Here is a 22,003-nt window from a genome sequence, read left to right as displayed (position 1 = left end):
CCATCGGTAATTTTGTGTGACTTGCGGGATTTTGATGTTTTATTAAAAATAAAGGTTTTGTCTTTGTATACGCCATGGACGTTTAAACAAAGGCGAGTAATTACAAGTCCGAATGGGTCATTGTTGTGGTAGCAGAAATATATGGTGCACCACAAACGACGTGTTAGTTTATCGCTAGATTTGTGTATCGTTTACTTTAGTACTGTAAAATACCTGCATGTATAAACCTATAAGGCTTTCAAGGTACAAGAAAATAGGCACCTTCTAGGCAAGTTTGCTTCATCATAGATTGCATCTGCACCCTTCGGGTGAGGTAAAGTAATGTAGGTAAAGATTATTCTTTGGCGTTTGTTCAACCCTACCTGGTGAATGTAATCTGACATAAAATGACGTCATCTGATGTCATGCCACCGTGCAAAAGGTTACAGATTAAGGAACCGAGTTAATTTGAAACTATCAGATCAGGCAAGTACAGATTAAGATTAGTCCATATTTGGCATTTCAATCAAAGACAGGTTTTACGCCCTTATTCACAAACGATGCTTGCATAAGTGAAGCAGCAAATCGAACGCACAGCATTGAATTGAGCTCTGTGATTGGTTCGTGTGTCACCCTGTGCGTCCACGCGCACTGTGAGACCTCATAGTAATGTGAATTGTGAATACGGGCGTAAATCTATCATGCAAACTCGAGTTTGAGCTTCGTTTAATACGAGACTTAGTGCTTCACTGTGAAATGGTTTAAGATAATAAACAATGTTAAACTTTTTGTGATAAAACATTCTTTTCTCATAGCCTTGATGTCGTATTTGTTTCGCAGACGTTTTTAATTAGCGACTCTGGATATACGCATAACTAGTGATGTGCACTCTGCGGATCCCGGAGTGGCCGAATCCCTTTTAGCCGGCTGGTATTATACTGACAGTCGTAAAACCCTTTATGGCCTATAAAATCAAGTGGAGATACATACTCCAGCCTGTATGCATTTCGCATACTTGTTGCATTTTTATAACCAATATATTCGGTTTGATTTGTAACTCTTGTCGAATGGAAACTTTTTAAATATTTTATTTATTAGACACAAGGCGTTAAGCGGATTTAAAATGTTATTCATCGCTTCCAAATAACCTCGGGGAGATTAATTTCGTTTAAATTATCTCCCAATGAGAGTTATCTGGTACATAAACGTTTCCAAAATGTTTATTTTAACTGTATTGGGCAGAGATGCGTTTTATTCGTCGTTTACTGGAATCGAAGCATGTGTTAAGAGAGCAATTTTGTTTTATAAACCACTGTTTTATTGATGCTTATACACTATTGGAGATTCAATACATAGGCCCGGAGGCTACGCGTGCATCAGATTAAAGATTATTTCACATTTACAATGTTAAAGGCATTTATAGAGGCTCAAATGGGTTTTTAAATTCTCCTAGTCTAGTAACGGGGTGAAACATTCCCGACTACTCAATTTAAAAATCTCAAGCTGTTTTTATAATCTAGTTGTAGTTATATGTAGTAGGTAAATATACCACCAAACTAGTTCGTATTTTATAAATAAACAAAAGAACATCAATGCCGCACAAAGCGTAATCTGTCAAAGCACAAAACATTTAAAGCCTTTTTGAAAACATTCTGAACCGTTCAGTATCTGTGTTATACGACACAGTTCTCAGTTCCGGCTAGTCTGGGGGTCTACCCCACACCGATTTGGATATCGGTTTTATCTCTTTCACTCCTATTGGAATAGAGGGTGAGTGAGCGATCGGATCACGTCTGCACAACCATTGTTATCGGAACGCGCCGTAGACCCACGATTGTTTTCCTGAATATAATTCATACATCAAAAGGTGCAAGGAGTCTAGCTCGGACCATATTCAAAAACAATTGAGTCAATGACACCACACACGGTACATTTGAGAAAACCGTTCATGCTAAATCACGGAATATGCAACCTTAACTTGATCCTTAATTGGAATTAAGTACATCAATAATGAGTATTTCAATAGCAAATTATTCAAAAACCTAAATATGCATTATTTGTTCATAAAACGTATGATCAAATAGTCAGTTAGTGGTGTTAAAACTTATAATAATACCACAGCACATGAACAATTTTGTTGCAAAATTACTAACACACAAGTCTGAGTTGCACCATCTTACTAAAACTTTGACAAACGTCAAAAATCTGTCAAACTGCATACAAAAAGCACCGGTTTTTGTCATTGTTACGGTTAAAATAAGGTAAAAACAACTCAGCCTAACTTAATTTCAGTAAACTTCAATTAATTCAGCACAAAAGGCCTAAGGCTTTATCCATAAACCTATCTCCACATGATCAATGAATAACCGTGACTACCCTCAATGTAACTGCGTCCAATCGACGCAAATTAGACAAAAATCCGGTGAATCCCTAACCCGAGCGTCCCAACAAATCAGCCTCAGCTTTGTAGTAAAGTGTGGACTTTTTCAAAACATATGTCTTGCGCGTGCACATATAAATCGCTGGACTGCCCACCTCACTCAGCGGTAACGACACAATCTTGACCAAGCCAACAATTAACCAGTACCCAAGCACGAGTAACTCGTAATCGTAGAGCTTTAATTGTCATGACAAAGGATTGTTTGCTGTTATAAGAGATAGTAGAATATTATTTTTTTATTCATTTGTATGAATAAACGAAAAAACAAATCTCTCGGAAAAAGCTATTCGACTCTTCCGACTATTTGGCCGACTTTTAGCTTGATCCACAGTCCAAGTGAGTCTAGACACAAAATAGGAGTCTAGAGGAGTCTGCTTACGCTCATTCATTTCATTATTTACACAAATTAATAAAAAATCTCTTGTGACAACGAACAATCCGTTGTCATGATTTTTGTTTATCCACAATGAGGAAGCTCTTGGCCTTGAATTATTCATTTCTCTACGATTACAATACTATGAAACTTGTTCGTGCTTGGGGTACAGGCTCGGACTCTACATTAATCGTACCGCTCCTGACCTAACAACGGGAATTTATCTGTGTGATAATCTCTAACTAGTCGATGGTACGGAAAAAGTAATGAGCCGTTTATGGGATAGCTTGTTAAATGTAGTTTAACACTAAGGCTGAGTTGCACCATCTTACTTTAACTTTAACAAACGTCAAAAGTCTGTCAAACTCCATACTAAAAAATATCGGTTATCGTTATAGTTACTGTTAAAGTTAGATACCATCTTACTTTAACAAACGCCAAGAGAGAGTCTATCAAACTCCATACAAAAATCACCGGTTATGGTCACTATTAAAGTAAGACGGTGCAACTCAGCCTATTTATACAGAAGGTTTACACGTGATATATTATTTGATTGCTTCGAACATGGTTTCAGAAGTTGACCAATTAGAATATTAGTACGAATCGTAAAACTACATAATTCTGTGATGAACTCTTTTATTTATAGTTTAACAACGACAAACGCACTGTCAAAGTAACGACACGCCACTGATTGCCTTCTCCAGACCATAAAACCATATTTTACACACCGACATGTTAACGACAAAACCCGGTATCAACACAAACTAATATCTGAAGGCTGGTAATAAAATGTAAAATAAGATATCACAGTGAGTGCGACTCACGTCTTTTTTGTTATGAGCGTTGAACCACAAAATAGATAGGAGCAGAAGACAATCTACTGTTAATTGTAAAAAATCTAAAACGTTAAAATAACGTTATCGTTATAGCCAATGAGCTGCTGTCATAGTGGCATTGACGTAATGTCAATGTCACACTAGAAACGTCAGAAAAAAGGGACGCGCGCTTTTGGTGCTAAGTGATAAATTGAGTGAAAGTTAAGTATCCAGTGTTTTATTTATAAGAATCGATCTACCGGCCTCTAAACACTACATATAAAGTGCATGATAACGCGAATGGTGCAAACCAATCTAAACCAGTGCGAGCACAACTGCCACTCGCTTGACACACTCATCTGTGTGCGTATGCAAATGAAGTTCAAATTTTACACGAAACCCCATATAATATTTTGTAGCGATTCTTTATTGGGTTTCAAATTGACTAAAATGCGACGTTGCCAAACGAGCGCTACGGATGCGGGTAATAAGCAATACTCAATCCTAAACGCTTTACATAGAGCTTGGTTTGCTAGGGCAAACATCTACAGTGGTGCGACGACGCTGCTTAGACCCGAAACATTAATGAACGGGGGCGTAGCATAATCGAGCGTGTGTGTGCAAACAATTTAGGCCCTTAAGGTGTCAAGGCGTCCGAGTCCCCGATAGAACATACAGGTGATTGTCTTCTATTACTATATTTTTTATTGTTAGAAAAATGCATGAAATTGCATATAATACCCACCCACGGAGGCAGCTAGTGGGCTATGTGAGGCTCTCCCTACCAGAAAGGATAGGGCCTACCCACTAAAACCTTGTTTCCGCCCTAAGCCATATGAGCGGGGAACGCGGGACATCGCCATTGCCTGTAGTATGCGTTCACGTTCCTCCTGTTACTCTATATTTTGTGGTTGAACACTGGCTCTCGGCCAATATTTGCGATTTTATTGCAAATCTGTTTTCGGGTGAATCCTGTAAAGTCACTTCCATGCTCCTTGAGTGAATCCTGTGCTTAACCAGTTTATGGGCTGAGCAAGCGATCACTCTGATTAGCGATACGAGTATTTTTGTCACTGTGACTGACGCACAAGTATAATAATAGTGACAGATCAAACACCACCGTTCGACTACGTCACGAGATTTAGGATGAAAAACATTGAATATCTCATAGAGTTTACGAGCTGTCTTCGGTTTCATTTATTCTTATATTTCTAGATATGAGTGTAAGTAGACACTAGTATGATCACAAACAAGATGTTCATCAGAAATAATGTGGGAATCTAATGGTGAAAGAATTTTTCAAATCAGTTCAATAGTTTTGGAACCTAATCAATATTAGTGTAGATGTTTGTTTTTATGAAGGCAGAAGCTCTGATACGCCTTTTTCATACTCAATCTTGCCTAAACTTTAAATAGGAAAAGTCCGAATCGGCTAAGCTGAGATGAAAACTCCAGCTTTGAACTCTTACAAAGTAACTGGGAAAACAAATAAAACCTTGAAACTCTACATTTGCATCGGAGCAGTGTTTACCCGGCGTTACGGGAAAACACGCACACGAGCACACTCGGAACCGGGAACCCGGGAACTTAATTGAAATAAACGAATTCTAGACAGCTATGCGAGCACAGGGCCGGACTTAGTTAAGATTTGGAGAGAATTAAGGCCGATGTTATGAAACAATACTACAAATATACTACACGGGAAATACATATAAGAATAGGTTTAATAAACCATGGATTGGTATAATTATTGAAAGTCAATAAACCACAGATTTGAATTTTCTTGCCGGTTCTCAATAAAAGTTGAAATTGATGATGCCCTATCAAACACCATTTTCAAACTTGACTTAATTTTGATACAATATATACTAAGTACTACATCTTGTCCTGTGTACATTGAAAAATTATTATGATTCAAACAATCAAAGGCTTTAGTATGTATGAATCACTGTCCTTTATAAATGCCTATAGCAAAGTACTCATTCGCTTCCGATTATTTTATAGCAATCATAAGATGGCAACTTTTATAATTCTTTGCACGTACTATTAGAGGCCGGTAAATCTATTCTCATAAATAAAACACTGGATACTTAAATTTCACATTATATTGACTCTATTTAAATACAATTTATCACTTAGTACCAAAGCTGCAAAGCGCGCGGAGTCGTCGTCCCTCTATCTATTCTGATGATTTTTTAATGTGACATCGACAACTATGACAGCAGCTCATTGACTATAACGATACCGTTATTATAACGTTTTAGATTTTTCACAATACGTACAGTCAGCGTCAAATGGTTCGTAAAACCCAAAGTAGCCAAAAAGTTCGCAACACGTCTTTGTTACAAATTGAATAAGGTGGCACGTCAACTTTTTGGCCACTTTGGGTGTGCTAAAATATTTATTAGGTTCCCTTAGTCCGTCTCTGATTGTCTTAACGTTTGAGCTTTGAAGCGTGGGCCATAACTTGAACTTATTACAACGGAATATGTTGCCGAAAATAAGGAAAAATATTTTTGGCATTAAGATTTAAACATTTGATAAAATAATTGAAAGCCAAAGTTCACTAAACAGTCAAGACAAAACGATAAATAGGTAAATACTAGTAGTATATTTGGTTCATTTCCGTAAACTGAGGTACTCTTTAAATTTTCTGGTTCATTAAAATACCTTTCAGCTACTAGCTGACCCGGCAAACTTCGTTCTGTCTTTGCTCATCACAAATAATGCAAGATTTTCAAATTGGCCCAATAGGTTCAGAGCCTATTCAACACAAACATTCAAATCTTTCCTCTTTATAATACTAGTATAGTCTACTATCTAGGCGTATAGCTACCAGAAATCCTTTCGGTTTACACTACAAATACCATTAAGCCACATACTAAATTGTACGTAATCCTAAATCCACAATGTCTCACTGACCTTCCCCACTAGCTCTCCCAAAATAAAGCGTATCAGTTGCAGACTTGCAGACGAGCGGTCTGGACGCTAATCGTCCACGTCACTGTCAGTCGCCCGTCTACATTGTACCGCATACCCCGACCTTGCCCGCCAGCGCTACTGGCCGAAATAGGGGCGCGCGGCGATAAAACCCTGCACTCGGTAGGGTTGCCACATGGAAATTAATAAATAAATAGAATTTTGGCTTGTTTTATTCATTGATAAAGCAGTCTTTACAGTGCACAGTGTAGTGGTTGAAATGAAGAAGTGACTTTATAATGCCACAAGACTATTTTATATGTGGGGAGATTTAGAAGAATGTCATTACCGGCAGAAGGAATCACAGTAATATTGATAATAATATTGATATCATTTTAAGTGTCTTTTGAGAAATGTGTCATTATTTTACTAGCCTCATTAACCATGTGGTATCGGTTTAGAAAATTGTAAGAATTAATACAACTAAAACTAGCTATTAAATGTCACAGGTACAACAAATAAATGTCGTTATTAAACTATAGTTAGGTATGTACTTTATCCACAAACGACACAAATGTACAAATTGTTTAGTTACCTTGATTAATGAGTTATAAATCTAAAATGGTCGTTTAAATTGTTCTGAAATACTGGCGTTTAGTTAGAAATGTAAGTCCTTATTTGACTGCCATAAAACGAAGCTAAAACTTACTCGGAACTATGGCTAGATTACTCGAAGCAAATAGGTTTAATAAATTTGGGAGACGTAAAAGTTGGAACCCTAAGATCCGTCTGAAACAGGGAAGCTTTGATGACGAGCACCAGGGTCGTAAAACATCAAACGTCTCCGCTCTAGGGATGCCAAATCGAATTGTTTAGTTTAAAAATAAAATAGGTACCAAAATATATATTTTGTTTTTAAATAGTAAATAAGTTTAAGGCCCACATAACAAGACTCGATTCAATCTCAGTCAAAGATTCTGCCCTGATTGGTCTAAACTTTACCAATGAAAAACACTAATCGAGTTTTGAGAAGAGTTTTGTAAAATGTAACAACTTAAGTGTAACAATATAGCTGTGCCTTAAATAAAAGAAAATAGGTTAATGTTTTTAATATACCACAGTAAGCTTTTGAAAAAATAAAGATAAAATAATCCTTAATGGAAAAGATCATCGTAGGTATGTTGTTACTTATAGGTACAATTTTCAACAACAAAAATGTATGTTTTATTAGACCGTACATAAACTTTGATTTAATTCCCATAACACACGCATTTGATGAAACGCGATAAAGTCTTGGTTCTTTCATAATTCCTCGGCAGCAGAGCTTCGGGCAAAAGCTTCTATAGTGAAACAAAAAAGAAAAGACTTCAGAAATCTATTTTCTATAACTGGATGGGCATGGACCGAATGAGGAGTAACATTAAAACTTCATACTCCATATACAGCAAAAACAATATTTGTTTATAAAACATTCCGATTTACTAAATTAATGTAAATTGATAATTTTTTTTTTTTTTATACACAACGAGGAAGCTCTTGGCCTGTATCTCACCTGATGGTAAGTGACGATCAGGCCGAAGGTGGAAGCGAGCTTCACCCGGAATCCTCAACCACGGAGGAACTGGCTATCTTACCTCTAACTGCCGGAACACAACAATGCTGTTAACACTGTTGTTATGGCGACAGACTTAGGTAATTGACTGTTTGCTTACGCGACTATGAATATAAAGCAAAAAATACTACAACTACACTTGTTAAAACAAATATGGACAGCGAGTGCATAAATCTGTTTTTAATTTAATTTTATACAATATTTATTCAATATTTTAACTTCAAGTGCCATGTCTGTATCTGTGTAATAGATGTTTTATTTATTTTCCCCGTCAGACAATTTACGCTATTTTTGTCTGCCTCGGCCTCTTTGTAAAATAAAAGGATTGGAATAATTTTCATCTTTATAAGTTGGATGATATGTATATTAAGTAAGCAGCTAGATTAAGCTTCCAGCCTGAGCTTTCACGAAATAAAATTCAGATTCCTACATTTAGTTATACTTGGTGATTAGTGATAACATTATTCTACAGAGTAAAAGAGTCACAGGATTTTAATAATTTGGTAGCTCTATTAGAATACTTGTGTAAGAATCCTCAACATTGAAGTTACAGTATTTAAAAAAATACAGGTATACATTTGTTAAGATGACTCTACAACTTTCACAGGCAACTGTTCCATCTTAAACAGTTGTGATATTGTTATTTTGGATCAAAATAACGTTTAAGTTAACTTTGTACAGACAGGTAGCAACCCTGCTGAATGACCTGAAACCCAGTGCCCGAAAATACGACGGGGTGCATGCCCCATCCAGCTTTATAGAACACGTTCATGTCCCGACATTTTGAGCAAAACATAACTTATTATGATTGGGTACAATTCCATTATTAGCGATACAGCTTTTATTACAAACATTGCGCTACGGTTGTAGGGCTTTTTTCATTTAAAATGTCAAATACATCTGGGGATATTATTTTTCACGTAATAAAATGTACTAAATCAGATTATACAATACAATAGACATGTTGACACCGCCAATCAATTGACGTACTTTTTAAAACTGTCAAAACGAAACTCTCCCATAGATTTTGTATGGCACTACAAGCAAGTGACGTCACTATTTTGTCAACTCAATTTACTTTTTTCAATTATAATGCGACCAAAAATCGTAATTTACAGGTAATTTAAAATTAAGTTTTTAAAACCAGAATGAAGTGTCTTTTTAGAAAAGTTGTGATGACGAATTATTGGAGAACGGTGTCAAATTGTCCATAATGCGCTTTGTTTCAGTGTCAAGAAGAATCCTTTGTATAGCTGTGAGTTGGTTATCAAATGCGAAATCATATTCTATTGTTGGGTTATAGAAAATTTTAAGAAAAAGTTCTTAAAACTTTTTTAAATGGTACAACGCGATTCTTATTATTGGCACCCCTACCGGTAACCTTGTTACCTATACTGGGAGCATTCCCAATTTTATCCAACCACCGGATCAACCTTGTTTTCTTTCAGTTTTCCGTATTGAGCTTTTACTTCAACTTGGATTGACTCAAGGTATTTTTAATTAACTTACAAAATAGAGGTTTTTAAAACAAAGGTTTGACATAATCAGGTAAACATAAGGAGGATGGAAAATTGAAAACTGTCGAAAATTAATAGCTTACAAATTTGTAAGTTCCTACTATTATACTACTATTAGACTACTTAACTTCTTTTTCAATTATTTATCAAAATGAATATACACTAGCTTTGTAACAGCATGGTAACGTAAAAAGTAGACGGGTTTACATTTTGCTTGGTTTACATAATTTTTTTTTTCTAATGTGTAAAAACGGACCGTGGCATGATCGTTGCAACTTAAAAACTTGATAATAATATAGGTTCGCATTAAATATGTATTTTTTATTTATTTGTGTATCAAACCTTGGAAAATGAGTCTACCCGTAAGATCGAAATCAACACGCGTGCAATTATTTCGCCCAATAAAATTGTTAATTGCCACATTAATGCATCAATGTGGATACTTACTCGTAGTTTACACAACATTAATTTATTACAAAATATTTGCTGTAAACTTCGAATAAAACATAGCAATAAAAACACTAGCAAATATTTTGTAAGCACATTTCTCGTATTCAATTCAATAAATTAGATTTTACATTAAGTTATGTACGAAATTAAAATCGGACCTTATATTTCATGTAAATGATAAAACTAGAAACATGAAACAAGGTTAGTGTCAGAATTTACAAGCCGCCCATAGCGTCTTGGAACAAGACCATTCGACCGTCGGCTTCAAGTGACCTCCGAAGAATGGAAAACGAAAGGAAAAGTTAAAAGACAAATCCGAACACAGATTCGATTACTGTGTAGTAATATCTTGCTCATACTCGTAGTTATAACAATGCAGTGACTGTTAGAAAATACAGGTTACTAAATTTAACCTCTACGGTCTAAACCTTTCGTTCATTCGTTTGTTCGTTTCAGCCGAAAGACGTCCACTGCTGAACAAATGCTTCCTCCAAGGATTTCCACAAAGAACGTCTAAACCTTATTCCTATATTTTACACGCATAAACAATCCATGATTTTGTGAAATGATTTCATGGAAAAATTGGGTTAAAACAAATACATTTTTCCGAAATAGGTTTCGCAATATTATTTGTAACTGCTACTCGTTTTTAGCGCCAACATCTTTGATTGATTGCCTTGAAAAAATGTAAGTTAAGGCCAGTTTAACTTGTAAGTTAAAGTAACTGATTGATTTGTTTTAAGTAGTATTTTAAGGCCTTAATTTTACTAGAGAACTGAGTCAGTCTGACTTCGAGGTAAGACCTTCGCGGATATACTCGCACTTATTAATAATAAATAATAAAGACAATCAAGTCTCGGACATTACTAGACTGTACGAGTTTGTAAGTACACTCATGTTTCCTTATTTATAGACTGTACGAGTTTGTAAGTACACTCATGTTTCCTTATTTATCAGTGCAATCTTAAGTGTACTGTCTACACGCGTTCTATTGTACAGAAATCGGCAAATCAAGCTTAACACTGTGATGTCTAATTAAGTTGTAATAGGGGCGAAGTTAAGACAGAAATTTCTAGTTTGGGGTGCTATCGTCTGTACAATCTTACTAATCTTACTAATATTATAAATGCGAAAGTTTGTGTCTGGATGTTTGTTACTCCTTCACGCAAAAACTACTGAACGGATTTTGATAAAACTTCACAGTATTATTGTTTATAACCCAGCATAACTTATAGGGTATAATTTATGACGATCTGTGACAAACTAAAATTCACGCGGGTGAAGCCGCGGGCAAAAGCTAGTTTTTGTGATAATTGTATGATGTGTAATTGTGTCAGAGTAGTCATTATTGTACAACAATTTCTTGACTGCCTTTTGGTCTTGTGGATGGTCTAACGCCAGCCGCCCTTATTGGTTCAAATTCCACGGGGCAAGTTTTTGTTCATCATCATCATCTCAGCCATAGGACGTCCACTGCTGAACATAGGCCTCCCCCAATGCTTTCCATGTTCCAAGTTTTCGTTGCGTGTAACAAATACGTTTGGTATTTCTTCAGTATTTTCTATTTCTTTGAAAACTTTTGTTTCTAAAAGCTATCATTTATTTAGAATACAGGAAGAAACATTCTTAAATCAGAGCGTTGCTTTCTTTGGTTCAAATCGAAGATTCATCAAAGGTTAGAACTTTGAAACATTTCGAACCGAAAATTGCGAGCGGAGTTTTCCATTTTCCCCCATCCGACTGTTAGATTAGAAGTAAAATTCCCAGGTTTGGTTTTAACATTCCTTGGTTTCCCTAAATAGTAAAATGAATAATCTACCCTGTATTTCTTAGAAAAATCGGTTTCTTACAGGTACGCAAATGCGTACTATTATTAGGCCGAATATTCTTTCATTCAATAAAGTAAGCTTTGACAAAATAGAAACAGAACATAAAATAGGAAAAATGTGTGCTTAATAGCGTACCTACTTACTTTTGTTAAGTTAATCAGTTGAAAATAAGTAAGCGAGTGTCAAAGAATTAACTAAAGGTAGAGCCACAGATTACTAAAAAATTCATAAAATTCATTTATTTTTGCAAATAGGCTTTAAAAAAGCACTTTTACACGTCCCAATATTAACCCTACCACTGCTTCGGGACAATAAATGGGCCAGTGCTGAGAAGAAGCAGCGCAAGAAACTCAGTCACTATTGTCAGCCTCCTTTTCAAGGGTTTACAGTCTTTAAAATATACAAATTATAGTCACAAGTATTGATGCGAGCTAGGTAGTTAAACATTCCAAACATTTTTATCTTTTATATAATCATCAACTTTATAGTAGCCCTTTTTCATTAAGGTGCTTTTGATATGTGTTTTAAATTTATGAATGGGCAATTCTACAAAAGTTACTGCGTGTAGAGCTAACAAGTCTTATTATTTTCAGTGTGTGTTTTGCAAAAAACTTCACTACGTTTTCTATTCATACAAAAATCTACGCATAATCCAACGCTATATGGTTTAAGCATTGTTCAACTCTACAACGCCTTGAATGGCCTGCAGCTTTGATAGTTAGATAGATACTTCTTGTACTACACCACACAAAGTTAAAAGAAACAAAAAAACACCTTAAAGCACAATTAATTCTTGCCTTTGAAAAATACGAAACAACAACACGTAACACGCAAACTAATAACCAGTATCCTGTAACTCAATGTTTTTAAGTTTTGCTGATTTATTTTTCAAAGTTTATTGTTGAACCATAATCTCGACCTATCTGAACGTTTCACTTTAAAACGAGGCAGTGGGTTGAAATATTTTTAATTAACTTAAGTAATAAAACTGTTGTGACGCGGTAAAATATACGATTACTCCAGCAAAAAGTAAACAATAATATTCTGGTAAAAACTGTGAATAATGACAGTGCACAATCGTATTCTGACTTACAGCCGTGGCATGCATAAGTTCGTAAGTTATTGTACTTTTGTTGTCATTCGTAAACGAACAATAAGGGGTCATAGATCGTGATATAACTATTTAACCCTAAAGTACCCGCATGGGTCACATAGACCTATTTACATAGGTACCCACCCCGCTGTAGGCTTAAGTTTTTATTGCGCCCCCACCCCTACGAGCCTCCCTCGCGCCGACCTATCGCGGCACGCCTCTACACCCCTTGTTGCTCAGTTAAATGTACTTAGGGAGCGAAAGAGACAGCCGGATAACGCTAAGCAGTAATAAACGATGATACGACCCCATCCAAAATGGGCGGTAACCTTTTTTTTAACCGCACGGAAGTGTTAACGTCTAAACACAACCATGTTTACGATATTAACCGTGCGTATATTAATATTGAAACACAATTAAATAACAGGATTTCCCTTTTCGTAATTAGGTTTTTGTCATAATTAAATGGTATGATACAAGTCGCGAATAAAAACAAATGAAGAATGTTTTAACATCATACACTCGACAGCAAATAAATCGCACCACCCGCGACAAGCACTTTCAAACGTATGCATCCCCACTTCACACCAATATTGGTACCATTCAAAAGCCTAGTTCTAAACTTCATTTCATTATAGGAAAGGTTTTTACCCCAAAAATGTTTCTTTAGAAGGATTCAGAGTCACTTCTTCAAAAAATAGATAGTTACGCTTGAGCCAACTTTTATGGCTATAAAACTGTTAAGTTGGGATTAATCGCTATCCATCTGTTAAAGAGGACACGTGTGATCATTATTTGGTTTTATAACCATAAAATTTGGTCTAATTGATCCCAAAGGTGAGCCCGAAGTGAGGTCTTTTTTCAAGTCACATTTATGGTATATGTTAATCATTTATTAAGAAATTAAATGTGTTTTTCTTTAAGGATATTTATTGGGCTTTCAAATAACACCAATATTGTTGGGGCACCATTATTGTGTCAAAAGAAAATCTTTAAAGTTCGCGTCGCGGGTGGTGCGATTTATTTGCTGTCGAGTGTAGGTTTGATTCAAATGATGCATTACAATAATTGTAATATTCTGATGTTTCTCTGAAGATAGAGATGCGTTTACGTTTCTCTTTTGTCTTTCTTTTGTCGTAACGTAATTTTGACATTTTGTTTTTAATGTTACATAACTAGTTAACTACATATTCTGTTTATTAAAACGACGATAAAAGTGTGCCTAAAATTATTTGTAGAGTCACTAGCAATTTTGAAGAAGCATAGCCTACTTTTAAACTGCAAGATAAGATTCCGTATGAACACAGATGTATTACATTTGCACATAACACGTATGAAAATATTGATTTAAAAAACTTAACACGGGTTGCAGTAGTCAAAATTTGAGTACACATCTGTAATATTATCTAACATGTCAACAAAATGTGCACAAGATACGGCTGTATCAATCTGTTTGATATTGCAGTTATCTCTGTGTGGGTAATCCTTATGAATCATATATGACCTTGCATGGCTTTTCAGCTCATAGCATAGGCAAATCCACAACTAACAAACGTCTACAAATCGCTCTATTAAAAAGTGCATACATATAAATCGTCTTTTGACCACATTCAGCGTCACTTTGCCAACATAAAATTTACTTCCTGGCCCGTATCTACTATAAGTAAGAATTAAATTAAATTACTGATCAGTCAATCAAGGTTTCCTTCACTTCAGTAGCACCAAAGGCATAAAATAAATATACCTACGCTTTAATAAAACAATAGCCCAGTTAACAATGATAAAAAAGCGTTTTACCCAAATTAATCGGAGTTACGCGGTCATTCGACCAGATTACATTTGACCCAACGTATTATAAGAGAGACAGACGTACCCAAACTACAGTGCAATGCAATTTTGTTAATATAAACATGCAAATGTTATCATTATCACCTCAATTGACACAACTTATCAGCGCTACTTTGATTACAAACTCACCCAGACTGTTAGCTATTGATAAATAATAATTATTTAGTTACCAACTGGGTTTAAGAAGGCCATGTGCAAATTATAATTACCTTAAAGCTGTATTTAAATAATTACTAGAACGTACATATTATACATTACTATGATAGTCAACATAATATGACTCTACAATATGGTGTCAGTCAAAATTGAGACAGACTTTTGATTATTTGCGATGCTGTGTCTGTGACTACTTTGTGTGCGATGCGATTGACTACTTACAACAATTAAAATATTGTTAAAGTGCTACTAATTAAATTATGAGTTACATTTAAAACTTTTAAGCAATAAAACTAAGGTCATTAGGTTGGTACTGAAATAACATTATATTTTTACCATGTCGTATAATGAAACTTTCTCACGCTTAACTGTAAGTTAGATTGTTTTTGCCGAAACCCACGCATTTTGTTAATTTTAATTAAATTTAAAACAGAAGTTATTGGAGTGCAAATGTGTGATTAATTATTTCGATTTCAATAGCGTTTACATTAGTTTCATTAATCTATTGTTTCAATTGCCCAGTATTACTAAAATATTTAACAAAAACTAAGAATGTTCCTTTTTAGTTCCTAATTGCATGTCATAACTAATTTTCCGTTCCCATAGCTATAATAAATAAACCCAAAATGACTATTGAAATATTTATTAATTGGACAAATTCCCTCACTTTAGTTAACACCAGTTGATTCATTTAACTATTTTATAATTATTATTGACTTTGACTGAATGGTTTGCAGCAATTCGCCTACACTTACAAATAATTTTATCTCAGTACTTAAAACAATTAATATTGCCAAAGATTTTTATTTTACTTTACTACCGCTAGACAGGCTGTGCTGATGCGGAATGATATTTTTCTCTCTAAATTTTTGATTGGTATTAACAACACATTTGAAAAATTTTAACAAGCGCGAGAAACAATCTTTCCGCAAGGTTCACTAAATTTATTTATTGTATAGTATTGTATCGTTTTAGTAAAAAAAACAGCAGTCATATTGTTTAATGAGACTGATATTACCAAAAATTAATTCTCGTACGAGTATTGAGACCAATAAACGTCAGTTAATTTAGGTGCGCACAGTTTGCGTGAATTTTTGACCTACCTTGCACACGCGCTGTGTGACACATTTTTTTTCTGACAGCTATCTAGTAAGACATATTTTTCTAAAATTGCCTACAGTAACACTACATCCACAGTAATTATCACCTGATAACTCATTGAGAGCGACACTTTCTAATTAGAAACGTTCCACGTATATTCTCTACATCGGTCATGTCTGTACGGTCCAGTGCAGAGAAAACTTGCATTAATACAACTTTATATAACTCTTATGTCGCATATCATAAGATTAAAAGTCTGACTGCAACTGTCAGGCTTAATAGGCACTAAAATTAACCTCGGATGTGAGTAACAAATGCAGATTAAACTGGGAATTTTAATTTTCGGTTACCTTTATTAACTCTTATGTCGCATATCGCATAGGTACTAGAAAGCAGAACCTATTTACGACATACCTACTTATTATTATACAATATTGTGCAGTACTAAAAAAAATATCAATTTCAAGTGCAGATAAAGTAAGATACCTACTTACTTGATTTTAATAACACTATAGCAGCAAAAATTACTAAAAGAGGCGATAAGTAAAATTATCACGGAAAAGCATGTGTAAATCTCCAGAGAACACATTTTTTTATCTAAAATACTAAATTATTAAGTTTAAAAGAAAAGTGGGTGAATTTTCCTGTTGTGAACCTTGACTGTTAAAAAAGTTAGTTACCTACTTGTAATAGGAAAATAAAAAAGAAACAAAAAAACACCTTAGAAAATAAGCGTCAATATTCTACCAAAAAAGAAAAACACAAAGTAATTTTAAAATTAATTTAATACTTTACCTTAGATAAAAAAAAGAAAGCACGGTAGTAACACAGTGGACAAGAAAAAATAAACTTTTTTGTAAGCACAATAGACAAAGGAATAATCTATTAAAAGAAAATCTATCTGGAATTAACTACCATAAGATCAATTAAACTTCCTTGAAGCAGCCAATTATGATTTAATTTATAAACAATGCACTGCTATGAACCTTGCATTGTTAAGTGAAAAAGAACTTAACCATGTTTCACTAGGGTCTACTATAAAAACAAAACTCGTTAGTAATAATAGCGAATATTGTTTTATACCCTACAATCAACAAATTGTTGTTAATAAATAACCATGAATCAAATCAAATAATTACAAAGTCAAAGAAAGATGCAATATTCACTTTAAGAGAAGTTTTTGTTTTTAATAACTCTACATTTTTCCATTATCTTCGTACAAGCTCTACATTAATTTTATTTTCGCTCTTATTTTCCTATTTCCTTTTTTAATTTCGCATATTATTTTTTTGTTTTGGTGGGTAAAATAATAAAATAATTATAACCCGTAAAGCCCATGACTCAGTGACGCAAACCATTAGTGTTACAAAAAAATTCAAAGTTCAGTTTCCGACGGGCAAATTCAGAAGAAAAAAAACAATTTTAAATTATTTACGCCAGGACAGGATGTGCTAAGTGACTCTACTAAACCATTATAATCCAAGAGAACCAAAGTGGCTTAGTTATTTATTAATATATTTATACGTAAGTAACTTACAAATAGCAATTTTCGTATGCATGCATCTAATGATTAATGGCGTTATACTATCACAGTAATAGAAATGTTTCAGTTCACCCAAGTGTGATGCCATCTGCATAAGTAGCACTTAAAATAGTTTCAGGTTAAAGTATAGTCAATGTGTTGTATAATCAACACATAATTTATAAACAAAACAAGCAGTTTATCTGATTATAAATAATACATATCTACAACGTATCGACAAATTAAATATTGTACACTTGTAAGTTATTATTAGCGCTCTACATTTTTAATGAATGAGATGTTATATGTACATTTTACTTACTTTTTAATAAACTGGTACAGTAGGTATTTTGTTCTTGAATTGCTAAATATTTTATTTACAAAACTGTTGAAGTGATGAACATTATTGTTTACTACATTTCATACTATAACCCTACATCATTTTAACATCTATCGTATTTCTTTTTTATTATAAATTAGATAAAATAAGGTGATATTAATAGACCCGCTTTTTTGTTTTGTTTTGGTTTACCGCTAATTTGATTGCATGCCTGCGCGCCGGTTTTTTTTTCTGCAAACGTTTTTTTTTTCTTTTTTTCATACCTCGGAGAATCGCACGCATCAAGTGCATTCTACGTGACACCTACTGATGGTCTTATTTCATTCACACTATTGCACCTAACAGATGTTCAAAACAAGTGCACTGCAGCTCTATTTCATTCTGTCACAATCGCGATCATAATTAATTGCATCTAAGCGGTCTGGTCCAAAATTACAATAGGAAGCTTGCGCCTAGATAGGTACCTATTTCAAATAAAATGACTAACCGGGTTGCTGTGGTGGCAGCAGCGGCGGCATGTTGGGCGGCGGGGGCGCCGACGACGACGGCGGCGGCGGCGGCGGCGCGTACGGCGACACCCCGGGGGACCCTGGCACGGAGTCACAGCTGGCTGAGCCGAGGGACCTCGGCGGAGGCGGCGGGACCACCGGGCTTCTGGGTGCCTTGACCACGGGCGGCTCGGGCCGCTCCAATTCAACTCCTGTCGGGTGTATGCCGGCCTCCATGGAACGCGCTCGCGCCTCGTCCTGCGCCTGGGCACGTCTCAGAGCCGTCTGGAGCGCCATCACCCGCTGTCTGTCGGCGGTCAGCCGGCACTTCTCGCACGTGCAGTACCGGTACTTGCAGTATCGTTTGTGTCCCTTCAGTTCGACCTTGAGCCGGTGGTTGCGGCAGCGGGCACAGTTGGGCGGCGCGCGCGGCACTCCCGAGCTGGAGGTGCCGGGTTCGGAGCGCTCCTCGCAGTCGTCGGGGGCGCGTCGCCTCCACGCGCCCACGGACACCATGGCGATCGAGCGGTGTCAGCGAGTAACGGAACAGCGCGCGTGTGTCGCGACGCGCGGTCACGATGCGACTGCGGCGGCCCGCGCGCGCCCCGCCCCTCGCCCTACCGCGCCACGTTGCTGCATTTATTGCTGTGCGATGCAAGTGTGCAATTCCTTGCACTTTAGTTTTATCTTCGCTGTGCGTCCATCTGTAATGAATTTACCGGCTGCGAAGATGTGGCTTCGTTCCGGTGCCGTTCTGGTGAACCACAATGATCTTGTTTTAACTCTACTTTTTAGTTGAATTAGATACTGTTCTATGGAATGAGCGAATATATCACAACTTTGTCGGCCGTTTGGTGTAGTGGTTCAGAACGGACTACTATACCGACAGCTCCCGGGTTCGATTCCCGGCCGGGCAGAAATTGAAACGATGAATTTTAATTTCTGTGACGGGTCTGGGTGTTTTCTATGTACCTATAATATGTATGTATTTAAAAAAAAAGTATTTAAGTATGTTTATATCCGTATATCCGTTGTCTAGTACCCATAGTACAAGCTTTGCTTAGTTTGGGGCTAGCGGCGCAGTGTAAAATGTCCAAGGATATTTATTTATTTTATTAACTGCGTTAAAATAATATTGAATGTAAATACGAGTACAAGCAAAATGTTAGTAGGGAGGTATTGTCACTTCACCGTCGAATGTAGAGTGCTCGCGTGTACAAATTAGAGTTCATTGGAAGGTGAAGATGATGATGAAGAAGAAAATGATGATCAGGCCAAAGGTAAAAGCAAACTTCACCTGAAATCATCACTTAAAATAAGCTCTTCCAAACCGAACTGTGCGGAAAATGCTGCCCCATTTGGAAATCGAACCCGGGACTACGTAGCCTCTAAAACGACATACGAGCTAAAAGTGAGCCAAGTCGCTGGAAGACTCGGCCTTACTACCACTAGACTAGAGTTGAATAATAATTCGAAATGAAAAGTTTGAAAAGTCATGTTGCTGCTTCACTAAGATTAAGACTGATGACACTGCTACCCTATTTGTACTTTCCTCGTTTACTTCATTCTAGCACAAATTCTAGTCAAAACACACACAGAATTTCTTTGATAAGAAATTAGCACAACTTATTATTTCTTAACCAGATTTAAATTGCCTGGTTTTAATTAAGAGACATGTGAAGGCTCCTTAAGAGCAGTTGGCGATTTGCAAACACTAAATTAATTAGTCCAAACAAATAGATATTATTACAATATCAAATTACTAATGCAAATTACAAATCTGAATATGAAAAGTGCAGTGCACGGTAACAAAGGCTCGGCATGCGTGCGGTTCGACTACTATACGATCGCGTGCAACATCTTACGGCACACACGCATAACACGCCCGTGCGCACACTGCAATTTGCGCATGTGTTCGTCATCACTTCACATGTGTGCACTCCACGACAAGCATCGTTGCTTGTCGTGGAGTAAACACGTCAATGTGTGAGTGGCATTTTTCTCCAATATTACTTTATCAAAGAACTCTGAAACTTTCGGCTGGTTCGTATTGTTTACTGAAATCAGGCCTATAAATAACATTTGTATTTTTTTATGTTTTATTTATTGAGTGTTATCCACTCAGATTCAATTGGCCTATTTAATCATCTTTTATCAATAGGCTAGTTTCCTAAAAAATTTTTTATAGTCCGTCATGTTTAATTCAAGCCGTGTGGTGACGGCAGAGTAGAATACATTTGTCACCAACCCCTACTCTTCCCGCGGGTGTCGTAAGAGGCGACTTAGGGACTACACATCAAACAGAGAATGGGCAGCAGCGCTCTCTGAAAAACATCAATCTTTTAAACTGCGATCTCCAACCCGCCTGCCTAGCGTGGAGATTATGGCAAAACCCTCCACTATAGTGGAGGAGGCTCATAGTCCAGCAGTGGACTGTAAAGGGCTGTTGATGACATGTTTAATATCAAAAAATATTGGACANGTTGTAGTGAGCCAGACGGGAAGCTTCGGCGGCGATGCGTTCGAAGATGTCGTTCACGAACGAGTTCATGATCGACATGGCCTTGCTGGAGATACCGGTGTCGGGGTGGACCTGCTTCAGCACTTTGTAGATGTAGATGGCGTAGCTCTCCTTCCTCTTGTGCTTCTTCTTCTTCTTGTCAGTTTTGGAGATGTTCTTCTGAGCCTTGCCTGACTTCTTGGCGGCCTTGCCACTTGTCTTGGGCGGCATGATTGTTTAATGGGATAACGACGATAATAATGTATCAGCTTACAACAACTCGACCGTGCCGAGAGTGACGAGCGAATGTGTAAATTTTTCGGTAGATTGGGGTTTACCTCAGTTACTGTCAGTTCAAAAAGCGACCGCAACGCGGTGTCACTTCGACCAATAGTGTCGTCGCATTAACATGATATTTCTCTCTCGCTCTGTGCCGTCTCGCTCATAACACATTACGGTCTGTGTTGTTGATGGGTGCGACCAGCGAGTGAGTGAGATGGCGATATATGTTTAATATCAAAAAATATTGGACACATATATTTTAATTTGTCAATCTAACAAATAATTACATAGTTATGGTGCGTTGAAGTTCCGCACGACGTCACAACGTGCGGCACTTTAATGCACGCATTGACGTCACGGGTCTCTTCTTATGAACTTTGGCGCGCTTTATCTCTTTCAATTTTCATTAGTTTGAAAAAGTGAAAAATACGTGTAGAGTATTTTATTATTGATAAGTTAACTGACGGACTAATTAAAACTCTTGCTTTTTGACCCAGGAAACATCCCCATTGCACACTTTGTGTAGCACCTATTTGCATTCCGTACCAAATTCCGTTGTTTTACACGTTTACACAATACAATAAATAAGTATAAGTAGTGGTGAAGTGGTAGAGTTAGACATAATATTACACTAGATACTTAAAATATGTAACCAAGTGTACTCTCACTTCAAAATAATACATTTTAGTCTTTACGAGCAGTTCTTAGCATTATTTCAGTGGATAAACTACAAAACTGG

General features: G+C 36.3%; 2 protein-coding genes across 14 annotated transcripts in view; both read right to left on the bottom strand.

Annotated features, from left to right (window-relative positions):
* dsx (transcription factor doublesex) overlaps positions 1 to 19,098 on the bottom strand; it is a 204,150-nt gene extending 185,052 nt beyond the window's left edge. For 11 of the 13 annotated variants that reach the window (XR_003656556.1, XR_003656558.1, XR_003656559.1 and 8 more), the window contains exon 1: positions 18,482 to 19,068. Coding sequence is in view for 2 of the 13 variants with exons in the window: in XM_028315896.1 (XP_028171697.1) it covers positions 18,482 to 18,998 (517 nt within the window). In the remaining 11 variants the exon portion in view is untranslated. Of the gene's footprint in view, positions 1 to 18,481 lie in introns of all 13 variants that reach the window. The other 2 variants (XM_028315896.1, XM_028315897.1) reach the window with 2 other exon arrangements.
* A 1,848-nt stretch (positions 19,099 to 20,946) lies between these two features.
* Positions 20,947 to 21,468, bottom strand: LOC114360995 (histone H2B). The gene has a single exon (XM_028315893.1). The coding sequence runs from the start codon at positions 21,211 to 21,213 to the stop codon at positions 20,947 to 20,949; it is 267 nt and encodes an 88-aa protein (XP_028171694.1). The 5' UTR covers positions 21,214 to 21,468.
* Positions 21,469 to 22,003: the final 535 nt, after the last annotated feature.

The sequence above is a fragment of the Ostrinia furnacalis genome, unplaced genomic scaffold, assembly GCF_004193835.3.
Source record: "Ostrinia furnacalis isolate ACB-3 unplaced genomic scaffold, ASM419383v2 OfSCF5357, whole genome shotgun sequence".
Taxonomy (NCBI): domain Eukaryota; kingdom Metazoa; phylum Arthropoda; class Insecta; order Lepidoptera; family Crambidae; genus Ostrinia; species Ostrinia furnacalis.
The sequence above is the reverse complement of the archived record's forward strand: the minus strand, read 5'-3'. Positions and strand labels throughout refer to the sequence as shown.